This window comes from Passer domesticus, chromosome 18 (assembly GCF_036417665.1).
Source record: "Passer domesticus isolate bPasDom1 chromosome 18, bPasDom1.hap1, whole genome shotgun sequence".
Taxonomy (NCBI): Eukaryota; Metazoa; Chordata; class Aves; order Passeriformes; family Passeridae; genus Passer; species Passer domesticus.
In genome coordinates, this window is record NC_087491.1 from 10,155,749 (window position 1) to 10,179,770 (window position 24,022).

A 24,022-nucleotide genomic window follows, 5' to 3' on the forward strand; every position below is an offset into this window, starting at 1 on the left:
GTTTTGCTCTTTCAGGGGGCTGCAGATTTCCATCCATCAAATAATTTCCTTTTATCCCTGTGTTTGCACGAGGTGGTGGCTGTCCCTGCAGAGGAGGTGCAGTGCTCCCTCCCAGACTGGGAAATTCCTCCTCTCTCACTCTGGCAGGGTGACACCAGCTGGGGACAGAGGCAGAGGAGCCCAGGCTGAGTTTTGTTCTGTGCCTGGGGAGTGCCCCAGCACAGTGGGATCTGCTTCTGGGGCTCTGCTGTCTCTCCTAACACAAATAATCACCAGATAAAAATAACTGGGGCTGGCCCACAGCAACAGATGTCCTGAGAAAAGTTGTTTGGAAGGATGGGAGGCTCTTCAGGGGAAGGCACAAAGCCCTTGAAGAGCACTGCCCATTTGATTGCTGCCTGAGCTGAATTTTCTGGGCCGAGTTATTATCACTGTGTGTTTGTAAGAAGAAGTTGTGGACCCAAACCTGCCTGAGAGAGGCAAACAGCACCAGAATTGTTCCTTCCCAAGGCATTCAGGTGTCACTGATTCACCTGGGGGAAAGGAAAGAAAGGAAAGGAAAGGAAAAGGAAAGGAAAGGAAAGGAAAGGAAAGGAAAGGAAAGGAAAGGAAAGGAAAGGAAAGGAAAGGAAAGGAAAGGAAAGGAAAGGAAAGGAAAGGAAAAGGAAAGGAAAGGAAAGGAAAGGAAAGGAAAGGAAAGGAAAAGGAAAGGAAAGGAAAGGAAAGGAAAGGAAAGGAAAGGAAAGGAAAGGAAAGGAAAGGAAAGGAAAGGAAAGGAAAGGAAAGGAAAGGAAAGGAAAGGAAAGGAAAGGAAAGGAGCTGCTTCTGCCTGGTATGGAAGGCAGGAGGGAATTTAAGCAGGCACACACATCCTCCCTCAGTGCTTGGGAGGGATGAATGGATTGGCTGAATCAGAGCTAATGGGCTGTGCCACCATCAATGTTCTTAATTAACCCGGGCATCCCTCAGCCCCCAGCCTGGCAGAGGCACAAATGAAGGCTTGGAGGCTGGGCTGAGGAGGTGCTCCCAACCCTCCCCTCATTGTTGAGGTTCTTTCCAGCCTTCATCATCATCCTGCTGTGACAATAATTGTATTTAATCCGTGGTGAGCAGGAGCACAGGCTGGGTCTCACCTAAAAACTGAGCCTGATGTGATGAGGGCAACATGTGACAGGCTGGGTTTCATTGCATGGCCAACCCTTAGCAAAGGAGCTGCTCAGTCTGACCTAAAGCTGGGCTTAAATGTCTGCAGAAGGGCAAACCAGACCCTAAATTTGTCTTTATTGCTGCCCAGGGCAGGAAAGTTCTTTCTGATGCCAGATAAAGTCTTTGTGTGCCCACCTGGACAGGCTGTGCCTTCCTGTCCCTTCGTGGCATGTTGCTGAAGTGACTTCAAATTTTAGGCCTGGTGTCTACAAGCTCCAAAGTGGTCAGAGGAAATGTTCCAGTCTGGAATATCCAGCTGGGGTGGATTTGAGAGCTTGCCAGTAGTTTCTGTAGCCACTGTGACCAGTCTTGCCTGGTCACTTTTATGTGAGAGAAACCAGCAAATGGTGGAGTGAAAACAGGGCTGGAACATTCTGGCTGGTTGTTTAACAAGGGATTGGATCACAGCAGGTCTGACCTAGGGAACACAAGCACAGAGAGCTGAGCCCTGGAAAAAACTGAACCCTGGTCCCAGAGGAGAGCTGAGTCCTGGAGAGAACAGAATCCTGGTCCTGGAGAGAGCTGAATCCTGGAGAGAACAGAATCCTGGTCCCAGGGGAAAGCTCAGTCCTGGAGAAAACTGAATCCTGGTCCTGGAGAGAGCTGAATTCTGGAAAAAACTGAACCCTGGTCCCTGGAGAGAGCTGAATCCCGGAAAAAAACTGAGTCCTGGTCCCAGGGGAAAGCTCAGTCCTGGAGAAAACTGAATCCTGGTGTCAGCAGAGAGCTGAGTCCTGGCCTCAGGAAAGAGCTCAGTGTTGAAGATTTTCTTGGTTGTCTCTTTTATACCTTATTGCTTTTATATCCTCACCCTCACTGAGTTCATGGTTTGCATCTTCCTCCAGTGGGAAGATCTGGATGGAGTTATGGAGCAGCTTTTCCATCATTTCATCTCCTGGACAGCCATGGGGTGTTTGAAGCAGCTCAGTCCCTCTTTGAAAACTTCCAGAGTCCTTGAGGCTTCTCTGCTGCTTGCTCAGGAAATTGGGAGGAGCCAAGTGAAGAACTCCCAGAGTTTTCCAGCAGATCCATGGATGTTTCCTCATCTCTTCAACAAGATGTGACTTCAGCTCCCACCCCCAGATGAGAGAGGGGATAAAGATAACAAAGAAATTGCAGGGCAGTGTCCCAGGGGATGTGGTTTTAGGGCTTTTGTGTCACCAGGAGGGTGGGTTGGAGCAGAGCTTTCCCTCCCTGCTCCACAGCACCCTTGGCAAACGTGCTCTGCACAGAATATTTTCTGCTAATTAGAAGTTGGTGCTTTTCTAAGATGTAATTTCATGGGCTTTGCATTCTGCTGCCACAGCCAGCAAAGCAAGATGTATGTGTGTGTGTGTATATATATATATATAAATACATATATACAAACAAAACTTGTTTTTTCATGCTCAAAAGAGTAAAAAAAATGCTGAGATGCTTTTTGTCCTGGCTCCCTGAAGAAGTCCTGCTTCCCAACAAAATCTGTGCTTTTCCAGAAAGAAAAGCAAGAGAAAAAGAAGCAAGAAAGGCAAGGGTTTCAGTGGCAGCCAGCACAATGTCATTTGTGTGCTTCCATCAAATTTGCAGTTGTCATTTGCCTTCTCAGAAATCTCTGTTAGAGCTTGAACAGTCACCCCTGAGAAAAACAAGTCACTGCACAGCTGAGAGTCTGAAGGAAAAGGCCAGAAATTGGTGACACCATTGGAAAGCAGCTTTGCTTTGAAGAGGAAAAGCGTAAAGGCTCAGGAAATGCCACTTTTCTCTTTGTGTCAGGAACAGGATCAGCTCTTTTCTGATTTTTGCTGTTCAGCAGCTCAAACTTTCCTGTCCTTCCCAGACCAGGAGCAGGACTCTGGTTTAGGCTGTGTTTAGGTACACCTGGATTAGGAATGTTAAGGATATAGTTAGTAATTCGTCTCAGGAGCAGGACTCTGGCTACACCTGGATTAGGAAGATCTCAGGAGCAGGACTCTGGTTTAGGCACCACTACATTAGGAAGAAGGTCTTAGGAGGAGGGCTCTGGTTTAGGCACCCCTGGATTAGCAAGAAGATCCAAACTTGCCCTGTTTTGAAGATTTGAAGACCACAAGTTTCTACAAGAGCCTTTAATCACCGTGCTCAAGCAAGAAGATGCTCAGCCTGACCCTGGCTCATCCACTGGAGCATCCCATGGATTCAGCCATGCCCACCCCGGAGCTCTGCAGCTTCAGCAGGGCTGGGGGCTCCCCCCGTGCTGTGGGAGGTCCCACAGGGTGGGTTGGGGAGGCTTTGGCCACGGGGTGGGAGCAGGATGCCAGCCAGCCCCAGCGATGGATGCGCAGCATCTCCCAGCGTGAGCTCGTTTGAGGAGTGAATCCAAGAGCAGGACTCCATCCCCAAGCCTTTGTTGGATGCTGTCTCCATTGTTTTGGAGGGATTTGGGTCAATTTCTCCCTGCTTGGTGTATTTATGCTGATGTATTTATCAGTATTGGTGTGTGTGGGGATGTGTTTTCATCCCTCGTTCAGCAGCCCGGGTCATTTCTGCCTCTGACAGTGCAGGCATTGTTATTTTGCCAGGACAGCAGAGCAGTAACAGAGTAATGTCAGCTATAATTCATCCATTATGATTATTTGGGTTGAGAAACTCGCATCACCATGGAGACATTTTGATAATAATGAAAAAAAAAATTAAAAGCAGCTTTTTAATGAGTTGGCAGCTTGTCCAAGTTGAAAGGTACTGTATTGTGGGTTCATAATGAAATTTTGGACATGAACTATTTTACATAAAAGGCCCAAATCTGTAGGCTGTAATTGGAGCCAGGAAGGCGTATGGTCCTGCCTCAGTCCTCCAGGAGGGTTTGTGCACAGGGGGGGGAGATAAAGCTCAGGGCATCCTGTGGGAGGCACCAAAACCAGAACTGCTCTGGCCAAATATCTGGGGCTGAGTCCTGGGGATAAATCAGAATATAATGGCATTTAATTCCTGACTGGGAGGCCTCTCTGCTGCTTCCCAAATGTTATTTACCCAGGGTGAGGGGGATTCACTTGGTACAAAGTGTTTCTCCATAGGTACCCTCAGTCATCCCCCTGAAATTCTCCCTTTGCTCTGCAGCAATTCAATTTTGAAGCAGCTCCTGCCTCATCCCCTTCCCTGCTGTAGGCAGAGAAATACATTAAAACCACTTTGTTCCTAAAAATTAAAGCACCTCCCAGTCAGGAGAGGGAGAGGATGAGCTCAGGGCTTCTGTGTTTGAGCTCCAGCTCTGCTGTGGTGCCAAGAACTCCCCACTGCCACGTTCCTCATCCCCTCCCTGCGTGAAACCCCCCCTAGGAAAAAACCAAAGTAGTGAAGGAAATCTATTTGAAGCTTCTGGGCACTGAGCTGGATGGTTTTTGTGGTTGATTTGGCTGCACATCTGCAGTTCAAACAGGATCCCTGTGTTCCCTGGGTGCCACCAGTGCCACACGTGTCACAAACCCCACGGTGGGGCTGCCCCACTCTGCTCTGGTGGAAGATTTCTCCAGAAGGACAAAGCAATCCTTGATTTGCTCCTGAGGGAGATTCCCTGCAAGCCCCATGCCCTGAAATGCAGCATCAGGGGGGCTGTGTGTATAATTTAATCAAGAAATCTTCTTTATGAATGCTCCTGGTGGTTTTCAAGCTGCCCTGTTTGGGATGTGCATCCAGGATTTTCAGTTTGGGCTCATTTTATTTCAGTCTGAACAGCGGAGAAACCCAAAGATGAGAGAGGAATTTGGGTTTCTGCAAGAAGGTGATGCTCAGATTGAAACTTTAAATGTGTTTGCCTGGCCTTGCAGATTGACCCTGCACTGACAGGCTTTAATGGCTTTAATCCTCCAAGCCTTGCAGAAATAAAGACAGAAATCACCTGTGATACAGACACAGCTCTTTCCTGAGAGGAGAAAAGGTCAGGAAATGAGATGCTGTTTAATAAGCAGACAAATTAGCATTTTCCATTGATTGCCAGACTTATTTCCTTTTTCAGATTTTTTCTGTGTGTGTCTGCAGCAACCCTGAAAGCCAAAACCACGAAATCCTCTGTTCTCATCTGGAATGAACAAATCCTGATGCAATTCTCTGCTCCCTGAAATAAAAACCCTTCAAGATTGTGTTGATGCTTGATTTCCTCTGTCCCTTCAACAACTTAAATTCATTTGGAGCACCCCATGAAAGTTTTTTGCCTTGTGTCCTAAAAAGCTTTTGGGGGGCTTCTTTTGGAAGAGTTGGGTGCAAAAAATACAAATTTAAGCCAATGACTTTTGTAGAACTCTTGTTTCCCCAGCACAGGGGTTTCACCCAGAGTATTTGGGGAAAAGCCACGTTTTCAGCTGGTCCTATATAAACATTTAGGGCTGCTGATGTGCACACATCTGGGGACAAACCAGCCGTGGCTTCTCAGACAACAGCACTGTTGATGTAGGGATTATTTCCGAGGAAACCTCACTAACCTCTTTGCTTTTCCACTCCAGCTTCCCCCTTCCCAGAGGACTTCTCCATTCTAACCACTGTAAAAGCGAAGAAAGGAGGTCAGTCCTTCTTGATCTCAATTTACAATGAGCAAGGGATCCAGCAAATTGGTGTGGAGTTGGGTAGATCTCCTGTATTCCTGTATGAAGACCATACAGGAAAGCCAGGCCCAGAAGACTATCCTCTCTTTAGAGGCATTAACCTAGCAGATGGCAAGTAAGTGACATTTTGTGCACCAAGGAAAAAAACAGTTCATTGTTTGTATCCATGCCAGCATGTTGAACATTGTATAAAATAGGAATCGTGCCTGTAGAAATGTATTTGCACGCCCCTGGCAGCTGACAGGTGCCCCAGTCTGTCATTTTGCCCTTTGGTGGATTAATTTGACATCTGTAAGAATTGTAAATGAGCAGTCAGTGCTGCTGTCTGGTACTTGTGGGGATAGGGACATTGATTTTCCTGCGAAGGGCCTTAAAAAAAATCAGTTTGTGTTGAAAAATCCAGGCTGAGGCTTGTGCAGGGCTTAAAAAGAGGGTGGAAAAGGGAGTCAACAGTGTGGTTTTATCCCTGCTTCTTGCTGAAGCCAGAGCTGGCCCTCTCCTTCCTGGTTTGGAGGGATGAAAGCTGTCAATCAGCATTGCTCTTGCCGACCAACCCTTTAGGCTCTGCCCAGGGAGGATTTCCACGAAGGTTCGCAGAGCATCAATTCCCGAAAGTTCATTTTTTGTACAATCATTGCCTTGTCCTGCAAAGCCCAGCCTGACACGTCTGTGGGCTGTGTTCTCATAGGTGGCACCGAGTGGCTCTGAGTGTGCAGAAGAAAAACGTCACCTTGGTTCTGGACTGTAAAAAGAAAATCACCAAGTTCCTGGACCGCAGCGAGCATCCCATCATCGACGTCAACGGCATCATCGTGTTCGGCACCAGGATATTGGATGAGGAGGTCTTTGAGGTGAGCCACAGCAAGGAGCAGCTCTGGAGCTGTTCCACAGGGGTGATGAGACACTTCCAGCTCCTTTCTAAAATTTTTTGGGGTTTTTTTTCCATAGTAGTACGCTGTTGTTTGTGATTTTTGAGTTTTTATTTCGACTTCTTGTGGTACTGATGGAAACTGGGGGCCAGGTGGCCTCGGTGGAGTGAGCTCCTCTGGTTTCAAGCCCTTGCTGGGGTTCTGGACCATCTCTGCACTGGGATTTTGGAGTTCTTGGCACATTTAAACTGGGAAGGGCTCACAAGGTTTTCATCCATCCCCGAGCTGGGATTTAGAGCTGCAGGGGCAGTGAATGAAGGCTGAGGGAAGCAGCTCCCTCCCAAGTCCCAGCTCACCCTGGGGCTGTAGGAATTTGCTCTTTTTCCACTCATTGGCCATGGATTCTTGCTTCTTTTGCTCTGTGACACGAGGGGACTCTCCTTGACAGCTTGGTTGGCATGGTTGTCACCTCCCACACTCTGCTTCCAAAGGCAAAGCAAATTCCTGAGGGGTGGGATGTTCCCGTGAGCCCCTGGGAGGGAAGCAGAGAGGCAGAGCATTATTTATAGACAAGGTACAGATGGGAGAAGCTTTTTCCCATAGTTCAGCAGCATTTTAATGTCTGCATTTCCCTGGCAAAATCAACTTTTGTGCTCTACTGCACTTGTGAGGCTTTTCTAGGGATGAGAATCCCATTCCTGATCTTTCTTGTGAGCTGGAATTGCTTCCTAAAACCAGCACCAAGTGCAGTGGGGTGTAATCAAGCCCTGTTGATCTCTAGCTCTTTATTTTTATGGAATTTATTTAGAGGAAGAGCTGGATCTCCTGGGCCTGGGAATATCTCCTATCCCTGGCTAATCAGAGCCATAGCAAAGCCAGTTCTTGCCTTCATTTTGCTGTCACTCAGAGGGAAAGTTCCAGTCTGTTTAATATTACCAACATCTGGGAGCTGCTCTGCTGTAAACAGAGCAGGAATCCTGGGCTGGGTAGATCTGCCAAAATCCCAGTTACAGAGTGAGGCTTGGATCTCGAAATTGCATTAAATTAAGAGACGTTCCCTGGGAAGTTGAAGGATTAAAATGGAAAGTCAAATCTGGGTTTAATGGGCACTGGAGTGTCTTTCACAAGTGTTGGACGTTCTGCCAAATGTTTCAGCACTGGCTGCCGTGTTTTGATTTGTTACATAAAAGTGGTGAGTTCTTCTCCAGCTCAGGTCCAGTAGAGCCACTGGAAGGACTTGGTGTCACATCCAGGCTGGATGGAAAACCTGCACTTTCATTTTGTGAAATAACAGGATTTCCAGAGCTGCCTCTGAAAGCTGGGGGGTTCCCAGGTGGTTTTTGGGGTTCACCTGACCTTGGGGCAGCTGATTCCTCTGCCAGGGAGGGAACTGAACCCAGGTGTTCATGGGCGCTCCCTGCTCCTCTTTCAGCCCTTTCCATGGCCATGGCTCCCCTGCTGAAAAGACTTTAAACCCTGAGGGACTGATGCCTCAGGTTTAGCTTTTCTGTGTTTCAGGTTCTGTGCTGCTTTAGTGTGTGGGTCTGAGCTTCACATTATGGGATGGTGAGCTCTCTGCACAGAGCAGGGAGACAAAACAATTCCTGCTCCAGCTGGGCACCAAGGGCAAATGATCCAAATCTCAGCCCAAGAGCACAAACCCCGTGGGCTGGAGAGAGAAAAACAAGAAGGATGGGACTGCATGGGCTAAAGCTGGAACTCGACAATTAACTCCAATATGCAAATGGAGCAGAACTTATAAAAGTGAGAGGCCCCATGACTGGTTGAGCATTTTGTGACCATTTTGGTTCATCTTGGGTGCAGCCCTGGCTGGGCTCTTGTGCTGCCCAAGGTGGATCCATTGAGGAGACCCTTTTAATAAATCCCTGCTTTATTCTTTAGCTCTGTCCAGCCTCTGCTCTAGCTCAAGGACCTCCTCAGGTTTGGGGTACAAAGGAGCCTCTTGCCTGTTCTGGCTGTGAGCTCAGCTACCAGATCTTGCTGGCACTTATAAGAACAGGGTCATTAGAAATTACTTTTTTTTCTTTGTCTTACATGTACTGATATTACACAAGATGGATATAAACCCCCTCTAGTTCTGATATTTATCCTTTTTTTTTTTCTTTTTTTTTTTTTTGCTCACCTCCTCACGCACCACTGAAGCCACCAGCAGCTTTAACTGGGGTGGAAGAAGCTTTTCTGAAATCAGTGGACTAGAACCTAATTTCCTTCATATCTCAGCAACTCCATTTCCTTTGGCCCCTCCTTTCTCCTTTCTGCAAGGCTAAGCAGAAGCTGTGCAGGCTCAGAACAAAGGGCTCCGTTTCTGTGTTCCTGGAAAGCCGAGGGTTTCAGGAGCACGTGCAGGAGGCGAAGCTGCTGCTGTCCCACCCCACCTGCAAACCCCAGCTAAGGAGGTTTTCTGCTCTGTTGTGTTTGTCACTTTTGCTGGAAATTAAAAGAACCCAGTGAGGTTGGCTTGGAGACAGGGCTGGGGTTGGCTCTGTCTCACACAGGAGCTGTAAAGCAGTGGGAATTCATCTCCTCCTTGTCAGGACTGAAATCAAACCAGCCCCAAACACGTTTTGTTTTGGAAGCTGTAATTATTGAGAGGCTGGGGTTGTGAGGGGAGCAGCTCCAGAGCCCGGATGGGAACTTCCTCACTCGTGTTCTACTGCAAAAAAAACCCCGAAAAAAACGCTTTAAAAAAAGCCTGGCAGGAAAGGTTAGAGGAGTTTCAAAATATTTCTCTAGCAAAACATTCTTCCAGTGGAAAAATGACTTCCTCTCATTAAAATTCAATTAGCTGGGAGGCTGTGAGGGTCTCTGTACGGGACTGGGGAGGGTTGAAAAGGGGCCAAGCCCTGGGCCCAGGTTGGACAAGTTGAGTTTTGTGCTGGGTTTGTTGTAAACAGGAGTTTACAAATGGCAGGACAGGCTCTTGCAGGGCTGGGAGGATTCAAGCTGTGTCTGAGGGGATGAGACTGCAAAGGGATTTTTTTTTTATTTTTCAGGGAGAGAGGGAAGGACAAAAATCCAGCCCGTGGTGGGGGATAAACTTTCTCTGCTGCAGTCAGAGGGGTTCCTGTGGTGCAGCAGCACTGGAGGGAGTGAAACCATGTGAATGTGTCTCAGTTTTAGAGGGAAAAGCTCCTTTTAATTTGCTTTCCTTTAAATATAAATTAGAAACCAAGTCCTGGTTGTTGAGTGTAGGAATAGAGAGAGGGGGAAGCTTGGGAAAGGCTCTTTTGCAGAAAAAAAAAAAAAAAAAAAAAAAAAAAAAAGGCATTTTCAGCCTGAAAGCCAGGAAGAATTCCCAAACCATCCTGGTGATGCCCATTTTGTGCCCATGGCCTGTCCCAGCTGGGAATGGGGGACTCCCTTAACCCACAGCTGGGGGATCTTTGTGGTGGGAAAATGCCCCAAAATCTGGGGCAGGGAAATGTTTCTACCCCTGGGGTGAATTTAACCCCTTTGTGGGGCTGTTTGGAGGCATCTCAAGGAAAAAGCTCAATGAGCAATTTGGTTTCTGCAGCAGGGAGGGGCCCAGCCCTGGTTTTCTGCTCTGTGGTACTCCAGTGATGAGCAAAATGAGCCTCATTCAGACCTTGCTGCTCCATTTTCCAGCTGCATTTCCCATTTTGTCCCCTGATTTTCCAGCCAGGGGCTATTGTGTGCTGATAAAAGTCTTGTACAGCCCCTGGCTCCAGAGCTGGAGTTGGCATCATTAAATTGTGCCGTGGACATGGGTGAAAAATTGAGTAGGTTTTGGCAAAAATGCTGAGGACAGCCTAGGAACAAGTGACTGCTTTTGCTGCCAATTTTTTTTTGGTTCATCTGTGTAAAATTTTGCAGCCTTGTCCCACAAGTTAAGTGGGGTTTTGACCCTCTTGGTTTGCAGCAGTGTCTGGAGTGGCTGAACTGACTTTTCCCATGTGTGGAAAAGCTCAGAGCAGGAATATATTGCTTTTTAAGGTCACTTTTGGCTCCTTTAGAAGACAAGAGGAGTTAATTTTGTGCAGCTGAGAGCCATAACTGTGTCTCAGTGGTGTAGTTGGTGCTGTAAAACCTAAAAAAAAAAGTGGATTCCTCTGATCTCAGCACCTGTGGCCAGGAGGGGCTGACAAAAATTGTGCCAAAGCCTGTCCTGGGATGGGACACAGCACCCTGGAGGGTGCTGAAAGATGCTGCTTTTGATTTCCTCTCCTCCTTTGTGATTTTTTTTTTTTTTGGTTTGTTTGTTTTTCTGAAGCCCACGAGTGAAATCAAGCCGTCAGAAATGGAGGGAAAGCAATTTGGGATGAGCCAGAGAGGCCGGGCAGGGTGCCAGAGGTGCTCTTAGGGCTGCTGAGAGTTCCAAGGCAGCTCAGGACAAAGCAGGACAGACACATCAATGCTCCCAGCCCAGACATTGGGGCCCTTCTGCTGCTCTTGGGGTTGAAATGCCACCTCTCTTTTCATCTTGGGCCTTGTTTACACTCAAAAAACCAATTATCTCTGGGGTTGATAATCCCAGATTTCATTTCACTCTCATCAGGGTTTTCTCCTTCCCTCCCCAGCTCTTGGCTGTGGTGTTTGCATCTCTGGGAAGTGCTCTTATTTTCTAAGTTTTGTGGGTTATTCTACTCTCAGCTTGTAAGGTTGGATCAAAAGCTTTTGATTTAGTGGAAGAGGTAGAAATAAAAGGACATTTTTGTACATGTGGGTGCATTTTATGGTGGTTTTTGCTTCTTTTGGGGATGGAGAAGTTTCAGAGCCTCCTCTTGCAGGCAGATCTGCTGTTAACACATCAAACAGCTCTGTGCAGTCCAAGAGGAGATTCACTCTGTCTCTCCTCCAGGACTGGTGTGCTGGGGTGCAGAGAACTTGGAGAAACTCCTGCTAATTTAAGTTAGAATTTGTCAGCTCCTCAGGTCTAAATCCACGTCTAATTCACATTTAGACCCAGCTTTGCCTCAGCATCTCTGTCTTGGCTCTTCCTGGTGGCAGGAGGGTCCTGTGCAAACACCAACGGTGCCAAGGTGTGGGGGAGCACTTCTGATAGAGGGGAAGCAAGAAATTCCCTGATTCAGGAGGAATTCCTTCAAGGAAAGGGTGGCCAGGCATTGGGAATGGGCTGACCCGGGAGGTTTGGAGTCCCCAGCCCTGGAGGTGTCCAGGAAACACCCAAATGTGGCACTCAGAGCCCTGGTTTGTGACAAGGTGGGGGTCAGGCACAGGTTTGGTCCAGTCTTGGGGCCTTTTCCCACCTAAATAATCCTGGGATTCTGGGATCCTCAAAGCAGCAGCATCCCCAGAGCTTCCCATGAGCTCAGAGCTGGACCCATCACATCCTGCAGGATCTGAGCTCAGCCCAGAGGCTCAGGAAGGAGCAGGGAAAGCCCAGATTAATGAAGCTTTTGTTAAACTTCAAAAAACATTTTAAAAAATGAGTGTTTTTTACTAACCTGGATTTGTCTGTCAGGATGCACCACGGATCCATGTTCCCATTTCTCTCTCCCTGCCTTGGCAGGCTGCTGAAAGCAGGTAATTTACAGAGCTGGCTGCCTGCTCTGCTGGCCCTGCCAAATCTGATTTCACCTCCTTTGCTGCAGAGGCTTTCAGGGAGTGCAAAGAGGGGATGTTTTACACCACCACCCTATACCACGGTGTGAGAGGATGGAAAATAAAACCTCCTGAGCCAGCATTTAGGGATCTTTATTGAAGATGTCTGTAGCTTTCCCCAGTCTCCTAATAATTCTCCATTTGCTTGCTGGTTTTCTCGTCATTCCTTCTGCTTTGCCTTATTTTTTTTTTTAATTTTTTTTTTTTCCAAAGGATCCTCTTTAAAATGGTGCATTTGAGACATATGGATTAAATCACAGCTCTGGGCTCTTCCAGGAGAGCAGTGCTGCCTAGAAAATGTCTGAAATTATTGAGGATTATGCCTCTGGATGGGTTTGCAATTAACAGGGAGGTTTTGGGGCTGCAGTCCAAGCGATGCAGTCGATCTGATCAAAAATGTGAAATTTGGCCCCATTTGGCAACACCTCAGCCACAGCATCACCTTACACAGGTGCCCAGGGACGTCATCTGGTTTTATCAGGGAGGGAGGGCAGCACCTGGGCCAGAATAAGAATTGCAAACCAGCTTGTAAAAGTGACTCTGTGCTTTCATTTCCACCCCAGAGTGGCGCTGGCTCCTCTGACCCCTCAGTGCCAGGTGCCAGCGAGGAAAGTGAGAGCCTGGCTGGAAACATCAGCTGGATTGTTTGCATACACTCTGCTGAAACTCTTGTTTTCCATTTCCATTCGCTGGGTAATTGCAGGTTCAGCCATCTGGCCTGCACTCAAGCTTGGTGACTGGGTCAGCCTTGTCTGTAATGATGGAGCCTTGTTAGTCATGATTACAAAATACACTTTTTTTTTTTGTTTTGTTTTTTTTGGGTTGGTTTTTCCGTGGGTTGTTTGTTTTTTTGGTTTGGTCAGTGGTAAATTCCATTTCATGAACTGTCAAAGCAACTGTGTTGGCATGTGTGGATAATTAGTGCCGTTTGCTGGTATCGAATGCCCGCGGGCCTCTGATAGCTTACAAAGCACTTTATTGTTCAAACAGATCATAAAAGTGCTTTTATTGATGTTTCAAACACTCCTGCAGTCTATCATTTATCTTTTCAGGGTGCCAAGTGAAACATCAGCCTTAGGAAGCTGCGTGGTCTTAGAGCTTGTCCAGATTTAAGGCCCGGTTTTAGGAGGTGCCACCACCACCACTGGGGGTGGAAAAGATGAATTTTTAATGTTCCTCCCACCCCAAACCAGTCTGGAATTCGGTGATATGGGTGGGTTTTGGGCCAGGATGGCACTTTTGAGGGTTTTGTTGGCAAAGGGTGGGAAATGCTGAGGAAATGGGGCTCTTAGGCCTGAAAATGCAGGATTAATGCCCTTTGGGAATTCCTGGTGGAGGAGTGGGACCTCATCCCTGGCTGAGGAGCCACTGACACCCTGCTGCTCTGGGCACTGTAGCTGGGATGTGCCAGTGGAAAATCAACACTTTTTTGGATATTATCCCTCAAACAAGCAGTTTGTAGCCCAATGGTTGGGTACCAGGGGCTCCCGCAGGGGAGCTGGTTTGGAGGAGCTTTTTCCAAAGGGATGCTGAGGGAAAAGTGGGCTCTGCCATGGGTGTGGGATGCTGCAGGGCTCTCCATCCTTGCTGGCCTGGAGGGACAGGCAACTCGTGTCCCCTTTCCCTGGCCTTGGTCCCTCCTGCAGAAAGGGGCAAAAAACCCAGAGGAAAACCGAACAATCTCTGTGAGGCAAAACTCATCCTTTGGAGCAACTTCCAACCCCACCAGGGACTCTGTGGGATTTGGGGAGCTGTGCCTGGTTGTTCCTGACATCCCCCTGGCAGAGTTTTGTGTTTCAGTGCTGGCAGGCCCGTTTGGGGGCTCGTTTGGCGTGATGGATGCTCCGAGGTGCGGGGTCATTACTCTTCCAGCCCTGGCTCCGCTTGGAGTTTGTTTCCCCCCTCCTTGGATGGGAGGAGGGAGGAGGGGGATGAATTTCTTCCATGGAAAGTCTGAGGAGCAGGAGGCTGATTGCAGAGCCCAGACAGGCTGATGTAATGCTGGAAAGCTGCTCCTCTCTCCAGTGACATCATTGCAAGGTTTGCAGGGCTGCTGTGGAGAGGGGGATCTGCAGGGACAAGGATGGAGTTTCAGGGGCAGGAAAAGAACCACAAAGAGATTTGGGAAGGAGCAGCAAATGGATGTGTTTGGGAAAGATGATTTTCCTCAGCTTGGGCAGCAGGGGAAAGCAAATCCTTGTGCTTTTGGGGGAGAAGTTTCCAGCTGAACATTCTTGGCAGCATCCCTGAGCAAGATGGAAAAGGGATTTTTGGGAGCAGAGCGTGACAGGGAGTCCTGGCCCAAACCAGGACATGTTCCCCTTCCCTGCTCACTTGGGAACCTTGTTCTACTTGGGAGGTTATTCACCAATTAGGCCTATTTGCATAAAAGTTAATTTATTTTTTTTCCAGCAGAAGCCTGTAAATAGGAAAGAATCCTTTTTTATTTCCAAAAGAGTGGTGGGTTTGGATTGTTGCAGTGAATTTGTAGGAAGTGAAGGCTCATCTGAGCCAAACCCTAGGAGCTGGAGGAAGAGGATGATGAGGCTGAGCAGGGTTTTTTGTCCTTGTCAACCTGGTGGTGCTCAAGCTGCTGCTTCTCTGCAATTTCAATCTCTTTTGCTATTTTCCTGCCTTTTTCCACTCTTCTGAGGAAAGGACAGAGTAAAAAACCTTCCCAACCTAAAAACCTCTGGGCTGACTCCATGTTCACCCCCTTCCCCCGTCACTCAGGCCCGAACAAATGAAACACATGTTCCTCACACATGGTGAGGTCTTTCTAGTCCTTTTTTTTTTCCTTTTTGGAGGCGGGCTGGGCTGCCTGCCAAAACCCAGAGGAAAATCCAAGCCCACTGCAGACATCCCCAGCGTGCAGGTGTAGTCCTCCCTCTGACAGAGCTGAGCAGGCTGCAATGGAAATGTTCCCAATCAACACATCCCCCCGGGCTGGGAGCTGGACGAGGGGACTCCTAATGATTTATGCAGAAGGTTGGATGGGGATTGGGGTGTCTGGGAGTTTTCTATCCCCTGCAAGAACATGGAAAAATAAGTCCCTGACCGTGGGCTTGTTGTTCTGCACACGCAGCCAGTGCTGGCTGGGGTTCAGGAGGTCAGACCTGCTTGAACAAACACAGCTTTGGCCACTGCAGGGAAAAGTGAGGGGAAAATCACTGCTGAAAGTGACTTTTGGGTGCTGTTCCCTGCTCTGGAATGGCTGCAAACACTGCAAGGTTCTCCTGAGACTTTGATGCCTCGCAGGAGCAAATTTATCTGCAGGTTTGGTTTGCTCTTCTTCCAGCTTGCTGCTCAGAGAGGTGAGATTTGGGCTGGAGATGCTCAGAAGGGTGAGATCTGAGGGTGAAATCCGGGCTGGGGATGCTCAGAAGGGTGAAATCTAGCCTGGGGATGCCCCGAAAGGTGAAATCCAAGGGTGAAATCCAAGCTGGGGATGCTCAGAAAGGTGAAATCCAGGCTGGGGATGCTCAGAAAGGTGAAATCCAGGCTGGGGACACTCAGAACGGTGAAATCCAGGTTGGGAATACTCAGAACGGTGAAATCCAAGGGTGAAATCTGAGCCCTTGGGATTCTCATCCTCCACTGCATCCAGTCCTGTTCCTTCATGGGTTTGCTTTGGAGAACCTCGTTCCTGGGATGAATTTCACACCTGATTTTCAGGCCCCAGGTGTACAAACACAGCTCCCTCCCTTGGGATGAAAATCTGGGGCGTTATTTCATGGAACTATGCAGGTTTTATGCTTAAAAAATCACAGAAAGATCAGTTTTCTCCAAAGATCATCCAAGTCCACCTCCAAGGCAAGATTTTAATTTTTTAATGCTGAATTTGAGGTAGCAGATGCTGCATAGAATAAATGAAACCCAAATCATTTTTCATGGCCAGAAACGAAGAACCCAATTGAAAAAATACCTTGGGGTGTGAACATTAACAAAGGGCACATTTGAATTTCCTGGAAAACGAGGGAGGAAGGTGTGTGGATGAGAGGTGTCACACCTAGGTTTGCACACCAGCTCAGCTTTCCATTTCCTCAGCAGCCAAATTTCCAACAGTGGTGGGAATTAGCAACAGGAACCTGCACAAAGCCTCCTCCTCGGGTGGTCCCAGCAGGTTCCTGTTCCATGGTTGGGTGATTGTCGCCAGCCAGATGCAAGAAAATCCTTTTCCAACCAAAATTTGGTGTTGAGTTGCATTTTCTGAGTGTGTCAGCAGATCTCTCCGAGCTGAGGGGCGTAATCCCATTTCTATCCCCAGATAACTTTGGCAGCCAGGTCTATTTTCCCCCATATTGCCTTTAATCCATAAAACCTGGATTCTGCGTTCACCTCCTGGGGCAGAAAACGTTCCAAGTGCTGATTGAAAGCCTCTGTGCACACAAAGCCCCCTTGGTCCTGAGCCACCTTGGTGTGGAGGAAAGCTCAGGGTGGATCTTGGGGGTGCAAATCCTGTCTGTGGGGCCGAGGAAACAGCAGCTCCACTTCCACATTCATTTGGCTCTGAGGGGAAAAAATAAATGGAGTAAAAGCAAGTTTTGGGTAGCTCAGGAGGCTGCAGCTGCTGTGGGGTGGGACTGGAAGCCCTGATGAGCTCTGGAATCCAAGAGCCACCCTGAGGCACTGGGAGTGAGCCCAGGTGGGACTGGATCACCTCGGAGGTCCCTTCCATCCCAACCCATTCTGGGATCTCAGGATTTCTTTGCTGCCCCCTCCCTTTGTGTCTGAAGAGCAGCTGCTCCTCCAGCCCCTCTTGTTGCCCACCTTCCCCAAATCCTCTCCTTCCCTGTGCATCCCTGACCTCCGCTGTGGCCAGAGGTGGGAATGAAACCCTCTGGATCTTTGGGATCAACACCTCCCAGGCAGCTCTGCGACCCTTTTTTTACACTAAAACCCAAGAAAGTGCCTCCACTTGCTCTCAGTGAGTTCTCAAATGAGTAACTCAATCCAAAAGCTTTGCTTTACTCCATATTTTCCACGTGAGAGACCCCCTCACAATCCACCGGCGTATCCATCCTCCTGTGGGCAGCAGAATTCCTCATTTTCCAGAGATGAAAGGGAAATAAATCAACGTGAAACCAGAGCCAGGCAACGGTGCAGAGGGGGAAGACACAAAGGAGCAGCTTTGTGCTGGGCTCGTAATGAGGGGGAATCTGTTTTTAACCCATCCCTGATGGTTCACACATATGTCATGGAAAAATAACTCCTCCAGGAGAGCTCCAGGTTATTGGCTGATTATTTGATTTGGAGGGAGAGGGGAAACTTGGAATGGTGTGAGCAGGGCTGGGTGAGGAGGTGACAGCAGGGGGATGGGGTTGGGAGAGGGAGAAAGGCAGCACTCAGTGGGATGGTGGAGGGAATGGGGAATTGGGGTCAGGGCTGCAGGAACAAGGAGCCAGGGGAAGGCTGGGCAGCCTCGAATTTGGAATTGGGTGGAATTTTTGTAGACTGTGCCTCCTCTCCAAGGAAATTCCTGCAGGAACAAGGAGCCAAGGAAGGCTGGGCAGCCTCGAATTTGGAATTGGGTGGAATTTTTGTAGACTGTGCCTCCTCTCCAAGGAAATTCCTGCAGGCATGCAGGAACAAGGAACCAAGGGAAGGTTGAGCAGCCTTGAATTTGGGATTAAGTGGAGTTTTTGTAGCCTCCTCTCCAAGGAAATTCCTGCAGGAACAAGGAGCCAAGGGAAGGCTGGGCAGCCTCGAATTTGGGGTTGTGTGGAGTTTTTGTAGCCTCCTCTCCAAGGAAACTCTGCATTCCCTGTGGACAGCCTGGATACCAGGGCCCTGCTCGGATGGGGACAGCAGCCAGGCTGTGGGGATGTCACCTTGGTAAGGTGACAGCAGAGTGGTGGCACAGCCCAGGCTGGCCTGGCCTACCTGCTGCTCAGAGAGCAGAGCAGGACAAGGGGAAACGGGGCCTTGGGTGTCTTCCAGGGATCCCTAATGAGTGGGATGAGGAAAATGGAGAAAATCTCTTTTTGAGGCTGGCCTGGGAGCGCAGGGCATTGAGTGTGGGTGTCCTTTGGGGTACCCCACACACAAAACCAGGGGATTCTTTCAGAATTGCTTCTGGCCCCATCCTGTCCCCATCCCAGCATTATTCAGTGCCAGTTCCAGGGCTGGCACGGCAGGGCACACAATGCCACCCATTCATTTGGCCCCATTCAGTTCACACAGGCCTGGGCTGGGCTTTTGTGGGATTTTTCTTTTCTTTATCTTTTTCTTTTTTTTGAAATTTTCACGCTGGACACTAAAGGTCAGGCTGACCCTCTCCTCCTTTATGTAAATGTCTCCCACAATGTGCAGGCCATGATTTAATGCAGCTTTCCAGAGGGTCTAAATGAGGTTTTTGGGATGCTGTCCATGGGATTGAGCCTTGCTTGGCACATGGGACACTCGGGGTGGCTCTCAGGGACAGCACCACCATGTCACCCTCTCCCATTGCTTTGCCCCTGCATGGAAATTTCTTTTCCTGACTGTCAAGATGAGGCTAAAATTGCAAAATTCCATTTTCAGGAGCTTCACTGAGTTATTCTTCATAAGCATATCCAGGCAAGCAAACGTATTGAGCAAGGATAAAGAGATTTTTTTTGGTGAATAGTCTCATTTGCTGCTTCAGAAGCATAATCTGACTTGATGCTTCAATTAGGGAACAAAACCACTCCATGTGAATGTACCTGAGCCAAATCAGCTCCTGTTGGAAAATAATGGGAAGGAACTGCTGGAAAAACTGCTGCTGAGGGGCTTTTCACACTGGTGGTTTTGTGAAAGCTCTGGAATAGAGAATAACTACAAAAAAAGGGTAAAAAAGTCCATGTTTGAATTCTGGAGAGGTATCTGAGGGACGGGTTTGGGGGTTTTGAGGGATCTCTTGCTATGAAGTCCCTCTCAGGGGGTGGGATTAATATTATGAACAGATGGAGGGTGCCTTGATTAATAAAACCCCTGAAAAACTCACATTTGAGCAGCTTTTCAAGGATTCCTTTCAACGTTATACTCTGGATTCCCGCTAGGAATTTATCCTCTGGAGGGGGAGAAGGAAAAACCAGCTGTGCAGGGACCACACCACCAAGGTCTGGATGTAAAAGCAGTGAGAGCACAGCACATGGTGATTGTGGGGCCTCTATTCTTGGGGCTGTAATTTGTGTGTAGAACGACAGAAATGCTGATTTGGAGCCACCAAATGAGGAGTTTGAAGGCAGAAATCACAGAGTGCCAGGCTGCTCTGTGGTCATGGAGGGGAAAAAATAACTCCAGGGAGTGTTTGGAGGGGCAGGAACGACTCCAAGTGTGTTGAGCAGATGGAGCAGCCGCTGGAAAAGCTCAGCTGAGGTCACCTGGGTGGCAGTGCCAGCCTGGATCTGCTGACAGGTATCCACAAACCCTTGGATCTGCTGTATCCCATGAAATCCCTCTGGAATCTGTTAGCTGAGACCTGGGCACGCTCCCTTTCCTCCTCCGTCTTGGAGATGGAAAATTGAGGAGAATGTTGGGGTTTTTTTTTCCGTGGATAGGCACAAAGGCAAGGAAAACTGCTCATTTTGTGGTGCCTCAACCCATCTTTTTCCAGCAGCTGTGGGAATTGGGAAGCCCAGAGATGCTCTGGGATTAGCCAGGCCTGGATTCCTTCTAATTTGTGTCTCGTGGTTGCCTCAGCTGCTGGTAGGGACATGAAAGGGGTGGTGGGGACATTAAAGAGATGTTTGGTGCGTGCCTGGGTCTGATCAGAGGAGAGCTCACCACAGACAATGCTCTGGGATGATTTCTTTTCCTGAGCTGTCTGTTTCCATGACATTTATAGCAGTTTAATTATCCTGAGCCTCTTTTCCCTGTCAGAAGAGATTGAAATCAGCCATCAGACAGAAGAATGATTGGGACAGACAGACACACCTGCGGCTGCACAGAGCCATCACCCAGGGCTTGATTTTGGGGGGAAAGCAGCCAAAAAAATGCAGGGTTATCCTAATGAATTCATGAGAAGAGAGAGCTTCCTCATGGCTGGCTTTAAAGCTTCAGATGAAATCCCTCCAGCAGGTTTCTGGAGCCCACGAGGTGAACACTGAGGGATGAGCAGTTGTGAACTGGGTGAAGGAGTTTCCCTCTAGGAAATGCCTACAACAGCTCTACTCCAAGTCTTTCTTCTGAGTAGAATCCTTGTAGGGAGAGAACCCTGCCTGAGCTCCTTGTAGGGGTTAAAAATGAGCTGGGTGGGAGTCCCCACACAGGAGAGGTTTGTACCTACCCCTGTGGTGTGGCTGTGCCAAGCACACCCCAAACCTGCTCTTCTCTCCTTCCAGCTCTTCTCAGAACCCAGTTTCCCCCTTTTCAGTCCAAACTGGACAGGGGGAGCAGCAGGTCACACTCTTTGCTGGGTCCATGGGAGTTTGGGAGCAGCCAAAGGAAACTGAGGCATCTTGGGGGGGTTTTCTGCAAGCAGGTTTTTTACCTTTTCTTTTTCCCTTCTCCCCCTGAAATCCAAGGGACAGCTTGCCCAGCAGCTCCAAAGTCATCCAGCAGAGGAATTCTTTCTTCCAGTCAAGCCTGGGGTGTGGCATGGCTTAATTAGATCCAAATTGGATCCAGTGTGAGGTTTATAACCCAGGGAGAACCTCAGGTGACTCAGCCCCAGCTCCTGTCCTGCAAAATGACAGAAATCCCCCAGAATTCCCCAAATCTGGGTGGTTTTTCCTCTCTCAGTGGAGGACCTGCTTGAAGTCAGCACTGCTTGACACCTGAAGGTGTCACAAGGACAAATCTCCAGGCTTAGAGAGCCAAAATCAGCCTCAGCCACGCGGTCAGGGCATCCCTGGGATCCCTCAGGGTTATCAGCACCCAGGGACACCCAGGCAGGGGCAGCTGCGTGTGGGGACATTTCTAAACCCCCTCTGAGGGTGACCCACCACGCAGCTGCTGCTGCAGAGGGAAAATATCCACTTCAATGGGATGAAATTTGAACTAGAGTTTAATAAAAACCTGTGGTTCAGGTTGCTGGTTCTTCACATGTGTTTCTGATCTGCTGGGGGGGCTCAGGCCATCTGCTCAGAGCACACAATTAAAAAAAGAAAAGTTTAAAACCGCTCATTTTGCAAATGCAAGGACTGACTTTGCTCTCCAGTTTCATTTTCCTATTGTGATGTTCTCTCTTTATTGGGGTGGAGAGAAGTGAGACTGTCAGGGGTTTCTTTTTTCCTTTCTTTCTATTCTTTGCCCTTTAAAAACCAGAACTGTGCCATTATTCCCCCCCCTCTTTGCAAAAGAGCTGCAAAAACCTCTCAGATGATTTTTTCCTCTCAGATGATTTTTGCCTGTGCTAGCTCAGTGCTTGGAGAGAAGGAAGAAATATAAAGCAGCCTTTTGTCCCAGCAGCCCCTTCCCAGTCCAGCCACCCTTCCAGACTGGGACTGCAGCCCCATCCTGCTTTCTGTGGCCAGAACTGATTGTTTTGCACCCAGAAACCCCGGGAGATAAATTGTGGTTTGTTCAACAGACATAAATATATAAAAATAGCCAAGCAGAGTGGCTGAGCAGGTTGTTGATTTAAGGATATGTCTCTCTCTAGGTGTTTTTAGCAGCTTTGTTATTTTTTTAAGGCACCTTGGCTGCCTTTTCCCCTTCCTGCAGTCCCCACTGCCTGGCTCTTTTCTCTGGCTGCACCTCCCCATCCCACTGAGGTCAGTGAGGAGAAATGCAGAGAAATGCAGTTTTAAGAAGGACCTGGGAAAAAAGAAAAGTGAAAAGCAGGGGGGGAAAAAGAAAGTGAAAAGCAGGGAAAGCGAAGTGGAAGTGAAAACCCAAATCTTGCCAATATTTGGTCCCAAAGGGCTGCAGTGGTGATGCCACCAGGCTCCCAGGGCTGATGTCAGGCAGGAGGAAAACCAGAAGCCACAGAATCATTTTTCCTCAGGGTGGGTCCTTCTCTCTGGTGGAATTCCCTGCAGCAAACACTAAAAAAATGCTAAAAAACCACTTTTGTGCTCTGAAGGGGAGCACACAGCCCACGTCTGGTGGTTTGGAGCCCCAGACATGAGTCAGGGGACAGCTGGACACGTCCCCTGCCTGGGAGGGACCTGCCTGGCCCAAGATGCAGGGGCAGGACACTCAAACCTCTCTCCACTTTTTCCTGCCTGTGTTCCCTACCTTAAATCTTCCCATTTTCTACAGGAAATCCCAGCTGCAGCCTGGCTCTGTGCCCCCATGCCAGCCTGGAGGAGGGCTGGACAGGACAGCCCTGCTGAGGGAAGCTGTGCCCTTCCCAAAGTGCCTTTAACAGCCTGGAAAACCAAAAATACCCTGGAGAAATTCCCTGCTAGGGTGCTCAGAAGGTGCTCGGGGTTGTGTTTGCTGTAGGGTTATTGACCCTGGGGTAATCTGGGATTGGGATGGGAAGTATCCACCTGGAAATGAAGCTTGTGGTGGGGCCTCCTGCCCTGCCATGGAGTCCTTGACTGGTATTTGGGTGTTGGCAGAGCGACAGCTTCTTCAGGAGAGCTTTCCAGAATTAGCAAAGCCATCTGGCTTTTGTTCCCCTCTGAGGGAATGGATTGTCCTTCCCTTCCAGTGAGGAGTCCTTGCTAAGCTGCTCCACACTTGGGTTTGGGATAGCACACAGACAGAGCTACAGTGTTCTGTGGGCTCTGCAAGCAGCCCTTTGCTCCAAAAAACCTCTTCATTTTAAAGCATGAGTCTGAATTTTAAACAGAAGCCACGAGGCTGCTGATCCAAGGATCAGTTATGGGTGGAAGAAATAGGATTTGTTCTTGTGGTGGGGCAGGGCTGGGAGTTGGGGACAGCATGGAGAAGTGCCAGGCTTCAGGGCAGGGGACAAGGAGGGGACAACCCTGCCCTGCTCCTTCAAACCCAGCACCAGGAGGAGCAGCGAGTTCAGGCATCCTCACATGATGGGAAATTGCTTTCCTCCCCGGGACTGTAAAATACAAAGGTTGAGAAATTACCAGAGAGGTTAATTAGCACCGAGCCTGAGGGCTGATGCTGCTCTTGCTGCTGTGGTCGGGGAAGAGGCTCGTGGGCTGTGCTGATTGCAGTGTTTGTGCTCTGCAAGCCCAGCCTGGCTGGGCTGGGGGTGCAGCACTGGCTCAGGGTTTCACTGCAGTCCCCACACAGAGATAAAATGAAAAAAAAGAAATTTTCCCCAGCCCTCCAGAGGGTTTGGAGCCACATTTCGTGCTGGTGGCACTTCCCTCCCTGCTCTGCTGAATTAAACCTGGTTTTTCCAAAAAGGGCTGGGCAGAGGCTCCTCTCTGAGTGCCCAAAGCAGCAGGAGCTGATCTTGTGGCAGCCCCAGAGCAGCCCCTTCCAGCCCCTCTGAGCAGGATGGGGACACAAACACCCAGCTGGATTTAGCCAAACCACCAGGAATTCCTAGCTGAGTCACGGCTGTGTGCAAGTCAAGCTTTTCTTTTTTAAATTTATTATTATTTAGCCAAACTTTCAACAATTGCCTTCCCATTTTGTAGTGCCCAAAGGAGGCTCTTTAGGCACCAGCTGCTCTGTCTGGTGGGGTCACTCCTGTCCAGGGCTGGCCAGGAGAGGGCTCAGAACATGGGGACAGGGACTGGGGGAATATGAGGCTTTGTTTGACCCTTTTCCTGCAGTTTTGCTGCTTTTTTGGAGCTGCTGTTTAAAGGAGGGGCTCTGGGATGCTCTGAGCACCTCCAGCACCTCTGATTTTTGGGGTTTCCATGTGGCAGAACTGTGGTGATTCCTGGGCCTTTGCTGATGTCCCCACCACCACTTCCACTCCAGGCTAGAGCTGGGCTGCGAGAATCC

The 24,022-nt window shown here is 48.9% G+C and overlaps 1 protein-coding gene across 1 annotated transcript in view; it reads left to right on the forward strand.

The window, feature by feature from the left end:
- COL5A1 (collagen type V alpha 1 chain) overlaps positions 1–24,022 on the forward strand; it is a 126,997-nt gene that overhangs the window by 29,411 nt on the left and 73,564 nt on the right. The window contains 2 exon segments of the mRNA XM_064394141.1: positions 5,658–5,871; positions 6,445–6,607. Coding sequence (XP_064250211.1) covers positions 5,658–5,871; positions 6,445–6,607 — 377 coding nt within the window.